The sequence below is a fragment of the Vespa crabro genome, chromosome 6 (genome assembly GCF_910589235.1).
Source record: "Vespa crabro chromosome 6, iyVesCrab1.2, whole genome shotgun sequence".
Taxonomy (NCBI): domain Eukaryota; kingdom Metazoa; phylum Arthropoda; class Insecta; order Hymenoptera; family Vespidae; genus Vespa; species Vespa crabro.
In genome coordinates, this window is record NC_060960.1 from 1,266,029 (window position 1) to 1,284,230 (window position 18,202).

At 34.2% G+C, this 18,202-nt stretch overlaps 1 protein-coding gene across 4 annotated transcripts in view; it reads left to right on the forward strand.

Moving 5' to 3' along the window:
• Positions 1-18,202, forward strand: part of LOC124424943 (rap1 GTPase-activating protein 1-like) — a 102,787-nt gene that overhangs the window by 10,820 nt on the left and 73,765 nt on the right. The window contains exons 1-2 of one of the 4 annotated variants that reach the window (XM_046964599.1): positions 854-1,126; positions 3,185-3,274. The exons of 1 other annotated variant lie outside the window; for it this stretch is intronic. In XM_046964599.1, the coding sequence (XP_046820555.1) occupies positions 3,234-3,274 (41 nt within the window). In that variant the 5' untranslated portion in view covers positions 854-1,126; positions 3,185-3,233. Of the gene's footprint in view, positions 1-853; positions 1,127-2,294; positions 3,275-18,202 lie in introns of those variants that run through there. 2 more of the 4 variants (XM_046964598.1, XM_046964600.1) reach the window with 2 other exon arrangements.

Consider the following 18,202-nt stretch of genomic DNA (forward strand, 5'->3'; position numbering starts at 1 on the left):
TTTCAAAAGTATCTCAAGATCACTAGCTTGCTTATTTACTTATATATATATATACTTATATACATACATATATCCTTAGATATTTACTTATATATATACATATATCCTTCGAAAATAAGTTTTCCTTAAAACTATGTTTTATTCAATTTATCAAATAAACGAAATGTCACGTCAAAAGTTTATATAGAGCAAAGGATTAAACAAATTATTATTACTTACAATTTTTCATCAATTTTACAGATTTTATTTTCTTTTGTAATATTTAGATGATTAAAATTCATTATCTAAGAAAAACAGTTAAGATTCAATATAAAAAAAAAAAAAGAAAAATAACAAAGAAATTCACCGTATATTTAATTTATCCAAAATATTTTAAGATATGACATAAATTTCTTCAACGTGTTAATCAACGACACGTCGATCATATATTCTATGTAAAATTGAAAAATAAGTATTGAATAAGAAAAAATGAGAAAGAAAAAAGAGAAAAAGAAAGAAAAGGGTAGGAGAACTGATTTTTTATTTTCCCCGAAAGATTATCGGAGTATTCGACGAGATCGAATGAGAGACGAAGGAAAAGAGAAAGAGAGAGAGAGAGGGAGGGAGTAAAAAAAGAAAAAAAAAATGCTCGTAGAGGGCTCGTGTTTCGCGCGTACGCACGCACGAGAGGCCCCTCCACTCGTCTCGCGAGCGTGCTCTCGACGCGACCGTAGGAGGTGAACGTGAAGAAGGAAGAGGTGGAGGTAGTGATGGTGGTGGAGGAAGAGTTGGAGGAGGAGGAGGAGGAGGAGGAGGAGGAGAAAGAGAAAGAGGAGGACAAGGAGGATCCGTGGAGAAAGAGAGAGAAAGAAAAAGAGTGGTGGAACCGAGTGGCAGTGGCGATGCATCGAGCAAGCAAGCACTAAAACAGTCCTCCGCCACTTGGATGCGTCGTCACGTCGCGGTCTATCTTTCTCGGTTGCTCGCAATCGATCGAGCTCGCTTTCGATCGATCGTCAGCTTAACTCTTTTACAAATTCACTTGGAAAAAGAGGAAAGCTGATATGTGAGATTACGGCGAAATAAATCTTTACGAGGTATCGGTAAAACAAATGAACAGGAACACGATATTTCTCAAGGCTTCGGTGTAAACAGATAGCATTATTTTTCTTTTTCTTTCTTTCTTTATTTCTTTTTTCTCTATTTTCTCTCTCTATCTCTCTCTTATAGTCATTTCAATGGCACATTTTATCGTTAGTAGTAACGATTAACGATTAACAGTGACAGTTAACTGTACGATCAACGCGGAAGTGTTTCGAGTTGGTCAGTCTCGATCTTCTGGAAAGATACACACGTGAATCGTGATCGATAAAAAAGAAAGAGAAAGAGAGATAGAAAAAGTTGATTAAATAAATGGGAGAGAAAAAGAGATAGAGAGAGAGAGATGGAGATAGAGAGAGAAAGAAGTCGAGTCATTCGAGTGACGACAAGGGAAATCGATGAAAGGCAAAAATCGTCTACTAACACTCGACATCGACTCTTCATTGAGAAAGGAGAACTCGTTTAGACTCTTTCGATAAGGAGACTCTTTAGAAGAAAAAGAAGGAAGTTATACGGGCAACTAAGAAAGAAAGAGAGAGATAGAAATAGAGATAGATAGATAGAGAGAAATAGAGAGAAGAGAGAGAGAGAGAAAGATAGAGAGAGAGAGAGAGAGAAAGATAGAGAGAGAGTGCAACTAAGACGATGCGCCAGATTTCCCATGTGGATCTCGTGATCGAGTAAACGAGCGATAGGAGCCCCGCGAAAAAGCTCCTTCTTCCGCGATCGTTTGCCGACACGATCGTCCGCTATACGCTACCAATGAAGAAGTGCATCAGGGGAGTTAATCGATCGCAAACGATAACGGTATACCGATGTATCTCAGGCTGGATGGCCGGTTACTAATCGAGAGACGCGATTCGACGAAAGACGTAATGAGCCGCGACGCGTTCTCGACCGATGAACTTACCCCCCAGATCGTGGACTTTAGTGGTGAATAGATAAAAAAAAAAAAAAAAGAAAAGGAAAGAAAAGATAGAGAAAGGAGATCGTGGTATCATCTCTCTTTCTCTCTCTCTCTCTTTCTATCACTCTATCTATCCCCTTATCTCTCTATCTCTATCTGTTGGAGTAACGAGGCGAACGATAATTGGATATATTTCTCTTCAATCTGGAAGTACAAATTTGTAGATAACTTACTCGATTACTGTGTATCGTGTTAAATTGCACGAAAAGAAACACAGAGAGAGCTAAAGAGAGAGAGAGAGAGAGAGAGAGAGAGAGAGAGAGAGAGAGAGAGAGAGAGAGAGAGAGAGAGAGGGATATGGATAGAGAGAAACATGGCAAATTGAGAATGAAGAAGGGGATAACGTTATTTTCTTAAATCAAGAGTTCGAAATTTCTAAGACGAATGCGTAGTAGTAGTAAGATTGCATAGTAAGATTGCATAGAGAGAAAGAGAGTGAGGAATAGGTAGGAGAGGCCGTCGAACTTGAAAAGGAAGCCGCGAAATGCCGGCTGATCCGCCTACCGTCTACCTCCATCACCACCACCTCCTTCACCTCCACCACCATCACCATCACCACCACCACTACCACCACCTATACCTCCACCTCCACCTCCTCTACCTCCACCTCCTCTGCTCAAGTCTTGAATCAAGGAAAAGTAATAAGTCGAAGCTCTCGTCGCGTAGATAAGGGAGAAACGGTGAAAAAGACGGGCAGTTCTCGATAACGTAATCGGGCAGATTGTGAACCACGTAGTGGAAACCTAAGACTGGGCCTACTATCACGAACGTGAGTCACGTTACGTGCCCCGCGCACCTTTTCGATTCCTGGACTCGATTCGCGCGCGCATCGCATCGGGGACGTTGTACCGTTTGATTTCTCGAGTATTAGACTCGGACTCGGAGTTGGTGTTATAGAAAGAGACCTTCGTGAAAAGACCTCTCGAGTTCTATCGAATTCGAGATTAAGATCGATCCTTGCTCTCGTTCTCGCTCTCTTTCTCTCTCTCTCTCTCTCTCTTTCTCTCTCTCTCTCTCTCTGCCCCTCTATATCTTTCTCTTTCTCATTCTTTTTCTCTTTCTCTCTTTCTTTCTTTCTCTCTCTTTTTCTCTCTGTTGGGACCACATACGTGATATCAAAATACTACTCGTGCATAGCTGGCGCACACGAACGCACACTTGGATATAGTACCGATATTTGTACGAGATGCTGAAGATACGTATGTTGGATTACATCGGTGATACGGGGTGAGTTATTTTATAGATAATCCTATATGAGAAATTAACTTCGTATACTTTTTTTGTGATTCCTTGTCGTTGTTTCTTTTTTTTCCTTCATTTTTTTCGGAAAACATAACAATGTTTTCTCTTTTATTTTTTGTCAAGATTTGGGTTCTTTCTTTCTTGTTTTTTCTCGTTTGCATTTCTTTTTCGGTTTTTTTTCCGTTCTTTTTTTTAATTTTGAAATAAACCATCCCAAAGAGATTCCGAATTAAATCATCCTTGACGACAGAGAATAAACATCATGTTCGTTACGATTCATTAAAGAATTCGTCGTTTAAATCAAGAGATATAAAGGATCGTGATTATCGTGTCAACGTTATTACAAGTAGACGCTGCCGTACGCGGTCTCGTTCGGTCCATTGCTCTCTCTCTCTCTCTCTCTCTCTCTCTCTCTCTCTCTCTCTCTCTCTCTCTCTCGATGGAATAAGCGTGTAATACGTTTTAATCGATGCTCCCTCCGATATAGTAGAGTGGAATTTGATTTATTAAGAATAACAAGAGAGCGATGCTAAAGCGAACTAACCGCGAGTTAGCGATGAGTTGCGACTCGAAAAGAGGGACGTTCTACTTTGCTTCCCCTTTCTCCTCCTTCTTCTCCTTTTCTCTGATCGACACGAAGCGTAGCGTTCCCTCGTTCGACTATTTTATGCTCTGCTTTTCATTTACTCATTTCTATCGGCGCGTAACGCGCATCCTTTTGGCATTCTACCGTTCGATGATTCGTAAATTTCTCAAATGAAATGGTTTTATGATTATATTTCATCGAGGTTATTCGTTTGTTCATTCATTTTTTTATTTTATCTTTTTTTTTTGAGGTCATTCAATCATATTATTTATAAGATGATACATACTTATATATAAAATATAGATACAACAGGTAGTTACTTAATAACTTACTTTAACATCCTCTTTTATTTATCATATTCTTTTCGAAATGCAGGACGACCTACTCCAATTAAACTGATCTTATAAATGGAAGTAGAATGGTCTATCAAAATAAGGTAGGCATAGCGTGTTGTGAGAAAAGTAGGAAAACGAGCGTGAAATGTTATCTCACTCTCGCGATCACATTGAGCTTAATTTTTTTATTCTTTCCTTTTCTTTTCTTTTCTTTTCTTTTCTTTTCTCTTCTTCTCTTTTTTGGCACTAGGTTGCTTTTAAGGTAACGTTTCGATACATTTGCATATGGAATAAAATTATGATTGGGCGAGCCATTTCGCTCGCGAGCTGTGCTTCTATGTACATATATGTATACACATACATACACACATACGTACATACGTACATATTATATATATATATATTTTTCTCTCTTTCGTTCTCTGACAACATCACTCTCGGTGGCCACTAGAAACGCATCGTTCGGAATACTAATGAACGTCGACCGAGAAAGCGAGAGAACAAGACCGATATTCTTTTCCGGTCGGTGCATAAAACGACACTCGGGACACCAAGGCGCCTTTTGACGTAGATAAAATTCGAAACAGAGCTAGGAGCCTTTCTGAGAGTTCACTTTGTAACCATTTTGAATGCGTCCTCATCCCCTTCATCTTCTTATTCTCATTTCTTCTCTACGATTCTCATTTATTTTTACGATAAGCTAATATTTTCTTTATCGTTAACTTTATTAATTAATAATTTACTCGCAATCAAAGAATCGAATGAATTCTAAATTTGAATTTGCGGATAGTGATTGAATAATTTCCGAGAAAATTGAAATTGCTAGGTACTAATGAATATTGTCAAAGAAAGAACGATGAGATTAAATCTCAATAAAAAGAAAATAAGAACAAAAAAATGTAGAAGAGAAAGAAGAAAAAAGAGAGATGAAAGACAAATTCTTGTCAAATTATTTTATTTCAATTTTCATTAACGTAATTCGCATAGATAGATTCAATTCAAGTATTATTAATATTTAAATTAAAACGTGGCTGGGAGATGAAATCGATCAAACCCAAATACAAAGGTATCTATATCTTCTTTTTTCAATTTTTTGTTTCAGTCCTTTTATTTTAATTTTCATCAAAGTAATTTGTATTTCAGTTAAAACGATCCAATCGAATTATTGTATAATTAAAAAGTGATGAGATCACATCAATAATAACAAAAAAAAAAAAAAATGAAAAAAGAGGTACACTTTGTTCAGATTTTTTTTTTACAATTTAATAGAATTATTTTATTAATGTTTTTCATAAATCGATTAACGGAGGACAAATTTGATTAGTATTAAAATTTCAATGAGAAAGTATTTAATGAAAGTTAAAAAATAAAGAAAGAAAGAATGAATGAGAATGAACGAGAAAAACGAGAAACATAAATCTTGTTCAGATCCTAATTTCCAGTATCATCGACGTAATTCATAAATCGATTGGAGAACGTTTCGTAATTCGATTGTTATTTATTTAAAATAACGTTCGGGAAAAATTACACGAATTACTTAAAAGAATAAGAAAGAGGTCGTCTATTCGCGGTCGTGGCTCTAATCGGATGGTTTCACTCGGTGAAATTTTTCTAAGGTAGTAGCAGAGTTCGTTGTGCTAGCTGGCTAGCTAGCCACATAGCTAACTTTTAACTAGCTTACCTACTCGTTTTATTCTTGTATTTTAAAATAATTCGCGATTATCGTAGCGTGAGACGCGTTTGTCCAAACCGTGTGTCACTCACGGATATTCGCTCGGTCTAGCCCGTCATCCCACAGGAAGTTACGAAAGGAAGCTGAAAGAGAGAGAGAGTAAAGGAGAGGGAGAGAGAGGAAACGAGAGGAAGGCAAATAAAACCGCAAATATAATACATTGAATATATATATATATATATATATATATATATATATATATTATAAATATAATATAAATTTTTTATATAAATATAAATTTTATATAAATGCAAATATTATATAAAATATTATATATATTATACATAATATTTTATATAATATTTTATATAAAATGAAACATGATCATGAAACATGTTCATAATATCATCGGCTGATACAAAATTATCATGTAAACGTAATTTTCATGGCCATCATATAAATGTGATCCATCGACGGGTCACACGGCCTATTGAATCGTTTTAGTTTCACACAAGGGAATGTACTGTTATCATCTTCAAGTTATCAATTGCGTCTTTTCAATTCCACTTATTGTTTCTTTCTATATACGACGACAATCCAATAACTTTCTCTTTCTCTCTCTCTCTCTCTCTTTCTTACATGAGATATAAATAACAAGGTATTGTTGTCTTCTTCGGTTCTATGATAACGTTTTTTGATTAGGATTCCGAGGATTAGAAATAAATTTAACTACGCCGATTAGAATTGAAGTCGAATTAATGTCGATATTATCATAGAAAATATATTTATTATCGTTTATATTCTTTCATTTCGATTTTTCTTTCCTTTTTTCTTTTTTTTTTTTTTTTTTTTTTATCATTCTAATCGATAACAAATGGAACGTAAAAGGAGTTAAGATATATTTACCTTTCACAAAAACTAAAATTACATTTTAATTACTAGTCTGAAAGAAAGAAAGAAAGAAATAAAGCAAAAAAGGAAAGGAAAAAAAAATTGTAACAAGGACACAGAACGACCCACGTCATGGACACATAAAAATAAGGATAGACTTATATCGGTGTACTGTCTCAGCCTCGTCTTTTCTTCGTCCAGTAATTATCCATTTCCAACACTTTTCGACATGCGTACTCGGACCGATTTACATACGTGACTAACGGTTTCTTGGTCTTAATAAAAGAGCAAGGAGAAACGATAATAATGTCATTCATATTCAAAGAGAAGCAGAATACGTAATCGTAGTCCCGAAGATTTACATACGCCAAACAAGCTCCATTCTCCATGGAGCGTTCGTTCGTAATTAATACTTTGTATGATTAAGAGCACATTTTTCTTTTCTTCTTTCCTTTTTATTTTTTTATATTTTTAAATAGACTAATTAATCTTCTTTTCGATATACATGTCTGTCTATCTGTGTGTATGTGCGCGTGTGTGTGTACAGTCGCTCGCTCGCATGTGTCTTGTTTGTGTGTTTATGTGTGTATATACAGCTTCTAAAAATTCAATCTTATTCACGAACGATTCGCTTCTCAATCGTTTTATCTATTTATTCCGGGAAATGATTCATATAGCATGAATCGAGTCACAAATTACAATATCGTTTCGAGGGATTCCGTGCGATACATCAAAATCGTCATACTGACTCTTCTCACGCTTTTTTTGTTTTTTTTTGTTTTTTGTCAAACGCATATTCTAGAACGACCGAGATAAAAGCTGTCATTTATATTTTTATATTTCACCTCGGCACAATCAAATTTTTACGAGTAACCGAATCGATCGTTCATATTTCTTGTGAAACTTTTTACGATCCATGGAAGATAACGTAATTACAAAATAAAACAAAAAAAAAGATAAGAGAGAGAGAGAGAGAGAGAGAGAGAGAGAGAGAGAGAGAACAAGAAGAAAAAGAAAAATTTCTTCGCTACGGAAAAAAGATCTTATAAAAAAGTTTGTATACATATCATGAGACAACATGAGATCACGAAGGTGATTTATAAAATGTAAGAAGATAAGTTGGAATTAATTCCATCGATCTTTTCCATTAACGCCTATCGAAGTTACTCGATTGATCATTTTAAAGAAGAAAAAGAAAAAGAAAAAAGTTTTAACACTTTAAATCATATATCATAGTCACGACGTAATTACTAATGTTGTTGCTATTATTATTATTATCATTATCATTATTAGAACGTAATGAAAAATGAAAAAAAAAGAAAAAAAATTAAAAAAAAAATAAAACAAATGGGAAAGGAGTATTGCGTGCACCTACGTACGTTTCCCTTTTTAGTTTGTCTCCTGTTGTCGACGAGAGAATTTGCGATTTGCTTGCCTGTTAAAGCATCGATCAAGGTCATACAGAAATGGTAAGCATCGGGTCATCGTTGGATATCTTGCATCATCAATCGAGAGAGTTAAGACAGAGATAGAAACAAAGAGAGAAAAATAGAGAAAGAGAAAGAGAGACAAAGAGAGAGAGAGAGAGAGAGAGAGAGAGAAAGAAAGAAAGAGAGGAGGAAGAAGAAAGAAAAGAAGGTTCGTGAAAAGTTGAAAAAGAAAGAAACGGTCGTGTCATCAACATGGTACACGCATATCCACGCTCGACGCGATCTAATTACGCAAGAATTTATGCGTTTCCTCTGTCGTAAATGCAATCGACGCTGACGAATCGCCTTCCGCCTCCTCCCACGTCCTCACCTCCTTCTCCTCTACTACCTTTGCTGAATCGCGTGTTGTGTACTTCATTAAAGGCGCGAAAGACACTCTGAATGGTCGAGCTTCGTGAAACGTTGATGATTTTTAAATTCAGACACATACACACAGATAGAGACAGATACGAAGATAGACACACACACACATACATCTGAATTTATATCTATATCTATCTGATATACATTATGTATATTTGATGTATGTATATATATATATATATATATATATATATCTGATTTTAAAAATCATTAATTATAATCAATTCTTTAATAACTATTTAATAATTGAATAATTATAATTAATTTAAAATCAATAATTATAATTATATAATTAATATATAATTAATATATATTAATTTATATATATAGATACCTATATAACATATACCTATATATATATATTAAGTTTTTATAATATTTTTTATAAAAAAAATGTATATATATATATATATAAATGTATATATATATATATATATATATATATATATATATATATACATATATAAATTGAAGTTTCCTTTTGTGTCAATTTTACTTCTCTAATAAAAATTATAAATTGCTCTTTTTTTTTTATACATTTTTATCCTTTTATTCTCTAAATTACGAAAGTATGGCAAATAAATTGGATTTTCCAATTGAACAAAACTAACTCGAGAAAGATAATTATTCTCTTTTTTGTTTCCCCTTACCTCTCGGCAAATATTTTTCCCCATTTGAAAATTTGTCCGTACGAGAAGGTAGACAAGAAGGGAGAAGAGTCTGTCTTCAAATGGATCGTCGACGTACTCGATGAGAATTTATAATGGACACCTTCTCGATCGTATTTTAATAACGAGGCTACGGTCTACATACGTGAACGGAAACTCTTGCCGAAGCGATGCGACACAACCAAGCGCGCGTGATTATTAATTTCTGAGTCACTATATTCGAAAACAATTCGAATCCTTTTCAAACGACGATTAATATAAATTAAATAATTATAGTTTCGCGCATATAGAGTATCTCATTTTTATATCGGTAAAAAAGATTGAAAAAAAAGGAAGAAAGAAAAAAATGTCAACGATAAAAAAATGCCTCGACTGGCAATTGTGTAGATGTTTATAGATTTGATAAGACAAAGTAAAAAATAAAAGAAAATAGAGAAAATAAACAAGATAAAAAAATGGATGAAACTAGTTGGCCGCTTGAAAAAATATAAATTGTCCGAGAACACTTCCGGCGGAAATTGCTCTTTCCCTCTTTCGCGTACGACGCGTACCGTTTCATCGTGTCAGATAAAAAGCAAGCGAAAAAGAAGGGGAGAGAAGAAGGAAAAAAAAAAAGAAAAATAAAAGAACATTTTCGCGAAGAATAACGCTAGTTAGTGCAACGAGACATCGGGCTAAACTTTTATTGCATCGTTTATTAGATTTCGCATCGAAAACACGAGCGAGAGAGAAAAAAAGAGAAAAAGCGGAGAGAGAGAGAGAGAGAGAGAGAGAGATTATTTCGCAGCCTAAAATTTCATTTTCTAAGCAAATACGAGAAAGTAATTTCGTTAAAAAATAAAAAAAAAAAAAAAAAAAAATAGAAATAAAAGCTAAAACAAAGGGAAGAAAAAAGAAAAAAACATAATGAAGCATATCAAATATAGATACTCATTTGTAATCCGTTCGAATAACGATTCGAATATTATACGAGAGAAAGAGAATATTTTCATTTAAAAAGAAATAAAAAAGAAAAAAGGACACAGAAATAGCCGACATGGTTTTTTTAAAGTGATAGCCGAGGTTGAAGAAATTTTTCGATGAAATTGTTTTCGTCTGGTAAGATCGTGCAAAGTATCGTAGGGTGTTCCCTTTCTCTCTTTTTCTCACTTCTTTATCAACATGGCTATCTCTTTCTCTCTCTCTCTCTCTCCCTTTCCATTTCTTTCTTTCTTTCCCTCTGCCTTTCCTCACATCTTCCAACCATATTTCTCTCTTTCTTTCTCTATCTGTCAGTCCCTCTCTCTCTCTCTCTCTCTCTCTCTCTCTCTCTCTCTCTCTCTCTCTCTCTCTCTCTCTCTCTCTCTCTCTCTCTGTTTGTCTCTCTCGTTGCGTCGGTTGCGAGTATATGGGGACGCTTGGTATTCGTGGAAGCGATACTTGACGGCAAGGCTGTCCGGTTCGCATAAGTACGTTCGGTACTACCTACGTGTACACGTACGATGTAGGTGTACAGAACGTTTCAAATGACAACGCTATGATAGAAAACCAATCGAAATCGTTGTCATTTGGTGTATTTCTTTTTTTTCTTCTCTTTCTCCCTCTCTCTCTTTCTCTCTCTCTTTCTCTCTCTCTTTCTCTCTCTCTTTCTCTCTCTCTCTCTCTCTCTCTCTCTCTCTCTCTCTCTCTCTCTCTCTCTCTCTCTCTGTCTGTCTTCCTTTCTTATTTTTTTCCCTTTTTCTTATTAAATCTATTTCATTTTTTAGTTGTTAAACTATTATCATACTTCTGTTTATTATTATCACGCTGGAATATACTAATCGATTCTTCCCTCATCTGAATTTGAGATCGAAATTATTACTAATTACATCATTGATGATATATGTCTATGTATGTATATTTATGTGTGTGTGTGTGTATGTCCATAGGGAAGCCCTTTGCAATCGACCTTTAATGAGAGCGTCGATGTAATTATAAACGTGCATTTGATAAGGATGTAATTCTATATCGGTTAGTCACTTGCTTGTTAATCGATAACTATTGCTATATTTGATACGATCGCGTTATTATTCCGTGCGTGTGATTGGATTCTATAAATAAATATTTAATTGTGAAATGTTATCTTCAATTTTTTTTTCTTCCTGTTCTTTTTTGCTTCTTTTTTTTTTTCTTATAATATAATAATACAAAAATCAAATTAGAATGTATTAAAAGTGATAGTAATTGTTAACTCATCGATCAGTCATTCGTATTCTACCAAGCACGAAGTAAATATCTATGAAAATTATATCTACAGGTGATATATTTCAACTTGTCAATTTGAATGACAAGTCGGGAAAATAAGATACAGGTTAATTTTCGTTTATACATCGGACGATAAATGCCGTATCATCGTCGTTCATTGTATAATCATCTGGAAGGAATATCGAGCACGTCCATACGGACGTCACTTTAATGTTAATTCTTGGTTGATGAAGCGCAATGATTAGAGAGAAATGTGAGGGAATTGAAGAAAGATAGAGAGATAGAGAGAGAGAGAGAGAGAGAGAGAGAGAGAGAAAGAGAGAGTGAGAGAGACAGACAGACAAACAGAGGGATAGGGAGTGGGGGTTAGGTGGGGTAGAGGGGGGGACATCGACTCTGCAGACGTTTCTTCTTCAGAAAACATCTCTGGTTCTCCCGTAGCGATGTGCATACTCGGCATGCATATGAATGCACGAACATATGCGCGCTCGCGCGCGAACACACGGTTCTGGAAATGCAAGAAAAAGAATGGAATAGAATACTCTCCCTCAAATATTCATGCACGACCGAGTACGTTCTTCGAAATTCCTTCGATCGACGTTACAAAGTTCCCACTCTAACGAGTCACTTCGAATCCTTTTTTTTTCCTTTCTTTATATCTCCCTTTCTCTTTCCCTTTTTCCTCCTTTTTCTCTTTTTCACTTTTTGACGAAAACAAAAAGAAAAAAAGAAAAAAGAAATAGAAATTCTTTTATTTGCTCACCGAGTTACGGAACGAGAAATTTTGTTCAATCTTTTATTTGTACAAAGAATAAATATCTTTTACAATTTGTAATATATTTATTTAATGATAGTGATTTAAAATAGAATAAAAAAAATTCTCGACGAATCATATCAATTTAATATGGATTAATTAGTAGATACATGTGCATATTTATTATATGTTTATCTATCTGCCGTTATATTGACGAATACATTAAAAAGTAGGTAGGGTTTTTCTTTTTTTTTTCTTTTTACCTTTATAAGATTAGTTTATATAATTACGTCAAATCAAAGCGAAGATAAATTAATATAAAATAATATTCATGATTTCTCATCGCTTGTAAGTACTTTTGCACATTGGTCGTGCATTGATTACAAATTTATTTTTATTAAATACTCATCACATATTAAAATATGATTATATTTTCGTTATAGCATTAATTTATTTACATTATTCATCGATCAAAGTCAGCATAAATTATTGAGTAATAATATTATGTACTTATGATTTGTCTAACTGAATGTTTGAAATATGAAATACGTTTAACTGATGGATCCCGTTAATCTAATGTTAAATCCAATAAAACTAATCGACGAATCACATCGATGTGCGTAGAAATTAACATTAAATTTTTGCTGTTTTATCACGTGCATAGCTATTTTTACCAGTACCCTTTATATTAATAATATAAATATATATATATGTATATATATATATATATATATATATATATACACACATTAAAAAGTACAGTTTAAATAACATCGATTTATATCATTAAATTAATGAGATCAATATAAATTGTTAAATAATAATATTTACATTAATAATATTATTTAATAAAATCTATATATATATATTAGGTTGGGGAAAAGGAAATTCATTATTTTTGCGTGAACTTCAAAACTTTATTTAACATGTTTCAGATTGTCCGATTTGGATCAAATATGCACCGTTTTGTTCTATAATTTAAAGGTAGCTTCATAATGCCTCTCTCATAGAAGTCTTGGTCATTATTGGCGAAAAACTCTAGTAATCGTTTTTCACAATCTTCTCTTGATGCCGATTTCTTATCACTCAGGAATTTTTGTATTGGGAGAAAAAGATGGTAATCGCTTGGTGCCAGGTCCGGACTATATGGTGGATGCATTAAAATTTCTCAACAAAGCTCTCGGAGTTTCTGGCGAGTCATTACAGACGTGTATGGCTTGGCGTTGTTTTTATGGAACACAACACCTCTTCTGTTGGTCAATTCTGGCCGTTTCTGGTCAATCGCTAGCTTCAAACGTTCCAGTTGTTGACAGTAGAGATTCGAATTTAGTGTTTGGCCATATGGAAGCAACTCATAATAAATGATTCTTTTTCAGTCCCACCAAATGCACAGCAGAACCTTCTTCCTGGTCGTTAGTCCTAGTTTGGGCACCGTTTGAGCTGCTTCACCGCGCTTTGACCACGATCGTTTTCGCACAATATTGTCGTATATAACCCATTTCTCATCCCCAGTCACCATCCGTTTAAGAAATGGGTCGATTTCATTCCATTTGGCCAAGGCTTCGCAGATGGAAATTCGATCCATCATATTTTTTGGTGTTAATTGGTGTGGCGCCCAAAGATCGAGCTTCTTTTTGAATCCAGTTTTGTGTAAATGGTTTACAACTGTTTTATGATCGATCTTTAACTCCTGGGCGATGCTATGTCTACTAACATGCCGGTCAACTTCGATTATTTCTGTGATTTTATCGACATTTTCGACGACGTACGAGGTACATCTTTAACATCAAAAATACCTGAAAGGAATCAAACCAAAATTGCACGTAATTAGCTGTTACAGTATCGGGACCATAAATACCATTCACAATTTCAGCCGCTTGGCTTGCATTTTCACCTTTATTAAAGAAAAACTGTAAAATGTACCGAATTTTCTCTTTGTTGACTTCCATTTTTAACACTCTGTAACACACAACTGAATGGACCAAACAAAAAGCAGTAAAAGAAATTTTTTAGTATGAAATGTCACCAACGAGCATAAATCTGAAATTGTTTGTTCGATACTTTATGAGATATCGATCACTATAATCATCTACCAAAAAAATAATGGATTTCTTTTTCTCCAACTTAATATATATATATATATATATATATATATTTATATTTATATTATATATATATATATATATATATTTATATTTATATTATATATATATATTTATATTTATATTATATATATATATTTATATTTATATTATATATATATATATTTATATTTATATTATATATATATATTTATATTTATATTATATATATATATATATATATAATCTTTAACTTCAATTATGAAATGTAAAGATGGTTGGATTAACAAGTTTCGTAAATCTAGTGTTAATAAGGCTAATTTTGTATTGGCAAGTCTATAACACGTTGAAAATACGTTAAAGACATTCTCTATAAGAAAACGTCTAATCCGTCGCATAGATAACGATCTCCCCCCTCTCTCTTTCTCTCTCTCTTTCTCTCTCTCTTTCTCTTTCATTCTCGGACGTTCTTTAATACGATGATCTCAGCACGATCCCCTTACGCATAATTTGCAATGTTGAGGAGGCGCGGACGGAGAAGCAAGAAAAAAGGAAAGAAAAAGAGCGAAAGAGAGAGAGAGAGAGAGAGAGAGAGAGAGAGAGAGAGCTCTTTAGCGGTCCGCTCGTCAACCGTTTCTCGAAAGGGCCGTTCAAGAAGAGAGGAAGAGAGAGAAAGAGAAGAAAAGAGAAGGAGAACGAAAGAGAGGGAGAGAGATAGAAAAGGGTCTACTCGATCTCTCCCTTGGTGAACATTAAAGGCGGCCCACACGCGATCACTCCCTGCGACGATTATTTTCATACACGCCCACCGTGTCTCGTGCACGCTTCTCGTCTTACTTTTCATTCAAACGAAACTAACCGTCACGATATAACGCACCAAATTCTTCATAGGAGAGTCCTTTCGCGTATACTACAGGTCCTAAATCCGTTTTAAGGATTACAGAGAAAGAAAGAAAGAGAGAGGGGGGAGTACCTGTTAAACCTGCCACGCTTGCTAAGCACAAACCGAAAAAGACGAACTCGAGTAGGAAGGAAAGAGGCGTTAGACATCCGGCCGTTTATCTTTTTTTTCATATCAAAATTAAAAGTAGAACATCCTTTTTCTTTTGGAACAACCCCCCATGAAATAGGGTCCGTTATTCGTTCTTTCATGACGGTCCTTTCCTTAACTTCCTTCCGTCCTCGATCAGATATCTTTGAATTTTCAATCTTCCTTCCTTCCTTTCTTCCTTCCTTTTTTTCTGTTTTTTCTTTCTTTCTTTTTTTCTTTTTTTTTTTTAATACTCAACTTTAGAAATAGCTAAAGGTTAAAAAATGGCTAAGATACTTATATTTCATTTATCTGTTGAAATGATCGTATTAAAAATCTTTTCATCTAAAGGAGTTCAATTTCATCGATGAAAAGTCGATGCTTCCTTATCTATACTTAATATCGATAAAGGAAGAAAAGAAAATTCTTTTGAAGATATTATTAAATCGAGGGAATCACGTCAGGGGCGTAATCGAAAGGGGAGAAAGATATAAAAGGATGAGAAAGGTGGCTCCAAAGCAGGTTTCGTTTGTCCTTAAAAAAAAAGAAAAAAGAGGGGCGGGGGAAGAGAAAGAACCAAGAAGATGAATAAATTTAAAAAAGTATTTATTTCGCTATTTAAAATATACACAAATTATTTGCAATATTGTATTATTGCATTTCAGAATATATTTGATTGTTATAGTATTTAAATCTGGTTACGCCCCCGAGTCACATTAAATCGAAATTTTTATAACTTAGTAATTTATTATCGCGATTAGATAGAATACTGGAAACTATATGCCAAGAGGATTGAAAGGAAAAGGGTGGAAGGTACGAGAACGATTCCAAGAACTCGCTCTATCGTTTCTAACAAATTTATATAAGCAATCACTTCGCCTCGAGTAAGAGAAGAAGAAGAAGAAGAAGAAGAAGAAGAAGAAGAACAAGAAGAAGAAGAACAAGGAGAACAAGAAGAAAAACAAGAAGAAAAAGAAGAAAGAGAGAGAGAGAAAGAGAGAGAGAGAGAGAAGTGTTTTTCGTGACTAGAGCGATACGATCGTCGGAGAGATCGTAACGACCCCTTTCGAACAAATCGTTTCGCTCGGGTTATCAATTATTAGGTACGACACCGGTTTACGTTCCACGCTTATAAACTGCATTGGAGTTAACATAGGTACGCGCGAGCGCACGTGATACCGTTTAAGAATTAATTTACGAGCCCGATGAAACGTATTGTTTTCTTATCATAATTCGTTCGTTTATTTCTCTTTGTGCACCCTCCCACCCCCATCTTCCCCCTATGCTGTCTTTAATCCGGGAGAACGAAAAAAAAGGAAAAAGATAATTAGAATAGTAACATTGAAGGATCGTTACCGATTAATTGGCCATTGAATAATAATAATAATAATAATAATAATTATTATTATTATTATTATTATTATTATTATTATTATTATTATTATTATTATTACTATTATTATAATAACCATTCGTTTATTTTAACCAACCGTTATTACGGAAAACATGGAATAATTTATAACCGATCAACACGCGGAACGATATTTCACGTGTAGAGGTATCTTTCTACCGGCACGTTTACGAGTATAAACATTTTCTACGAGACGAGAAATCGTTTTGATACACGTTGAGAAATTGCATAAATATATATATATATATATGCTTTTATGTGAGGGAGACGAGAGTACCGTACGATGGAAACGAGAGATCGATCAATCTATCGATCGATACCCTACTCGGACTAATCGTTTAGATCACGTGATCATACAACTAGGAACGTAACACAAATAAGTATAATATAATACTTATTCATTCGATTGAATGATTTTCTTCGATTGATTCGCGCATCTTCACCTACGTAAGATTTGTCATGATAATGCTATTGACATTTGATAAAATCGAACGTCTCGCAATTTCCTTATTACAAATTTATTAACTAGTCTTAGAAAGTGCCGAATGTTTTAAGAATTTCTTAAATGACGTTTTCAAACATTGATAATACCGAAGGTCGAGTTTGAACACGGGTTAGTTCGGTGAGTTTGCACACCATATACATACCTACACATATATATACATAATATTCATACATACATACATATATATATATATTCATACATACATACATATATAATATATATACATATATATATTCATACATACATACAACATATATATACATATACATATATATACATATAAACATACATACATATATATACATATATACATACATACATATATAAACGAATCACCATAAAGGAAGAAGTTTTCCGTTAATTCTACGAAATTGAAAGGTATACGTGAGAGTCGAGGAAACTTTTAAAAGGAAATCCGCCTTGGCGGTCTCTCTGAAATTAACGTTTACGAGTATAGTAAGTAGAAGGAAAGAGAGAGAGAGAGGGATAGACAGAGAGAGAGAGAGAGAGAGAGAGAGAGAGAGATTAAAAAGAGAAACGTAAAGAAGTGCGTATAGAGTCAAAGTCGTGTCGAGAGATAATCGGTAAACGTCGCGCTCTTACGAGTTAAGCGCACGCGCACGCGCACGCGCAAAAGCGGTAGAACCAGTCTAAGATGAAAGTAAGGACGGAGAAAATCGCGGTTAGATAATTCCATAGACGTACCCTCGCCCCCACCCCGTACATTCATTCGTTCGTTCGTTCCGCTGTACTTATATATGTACGTAAATACTTACTTACTTACTTACTTACTTACTTATGTACTCGTTCCGTTACACGTTACTCCCATTTTTTTTTGTTCCTTACGCGTTCGTATAAATGCAAACAAAAAAAAACAAAAACAACAAAAACGGAAAAGAAAAAA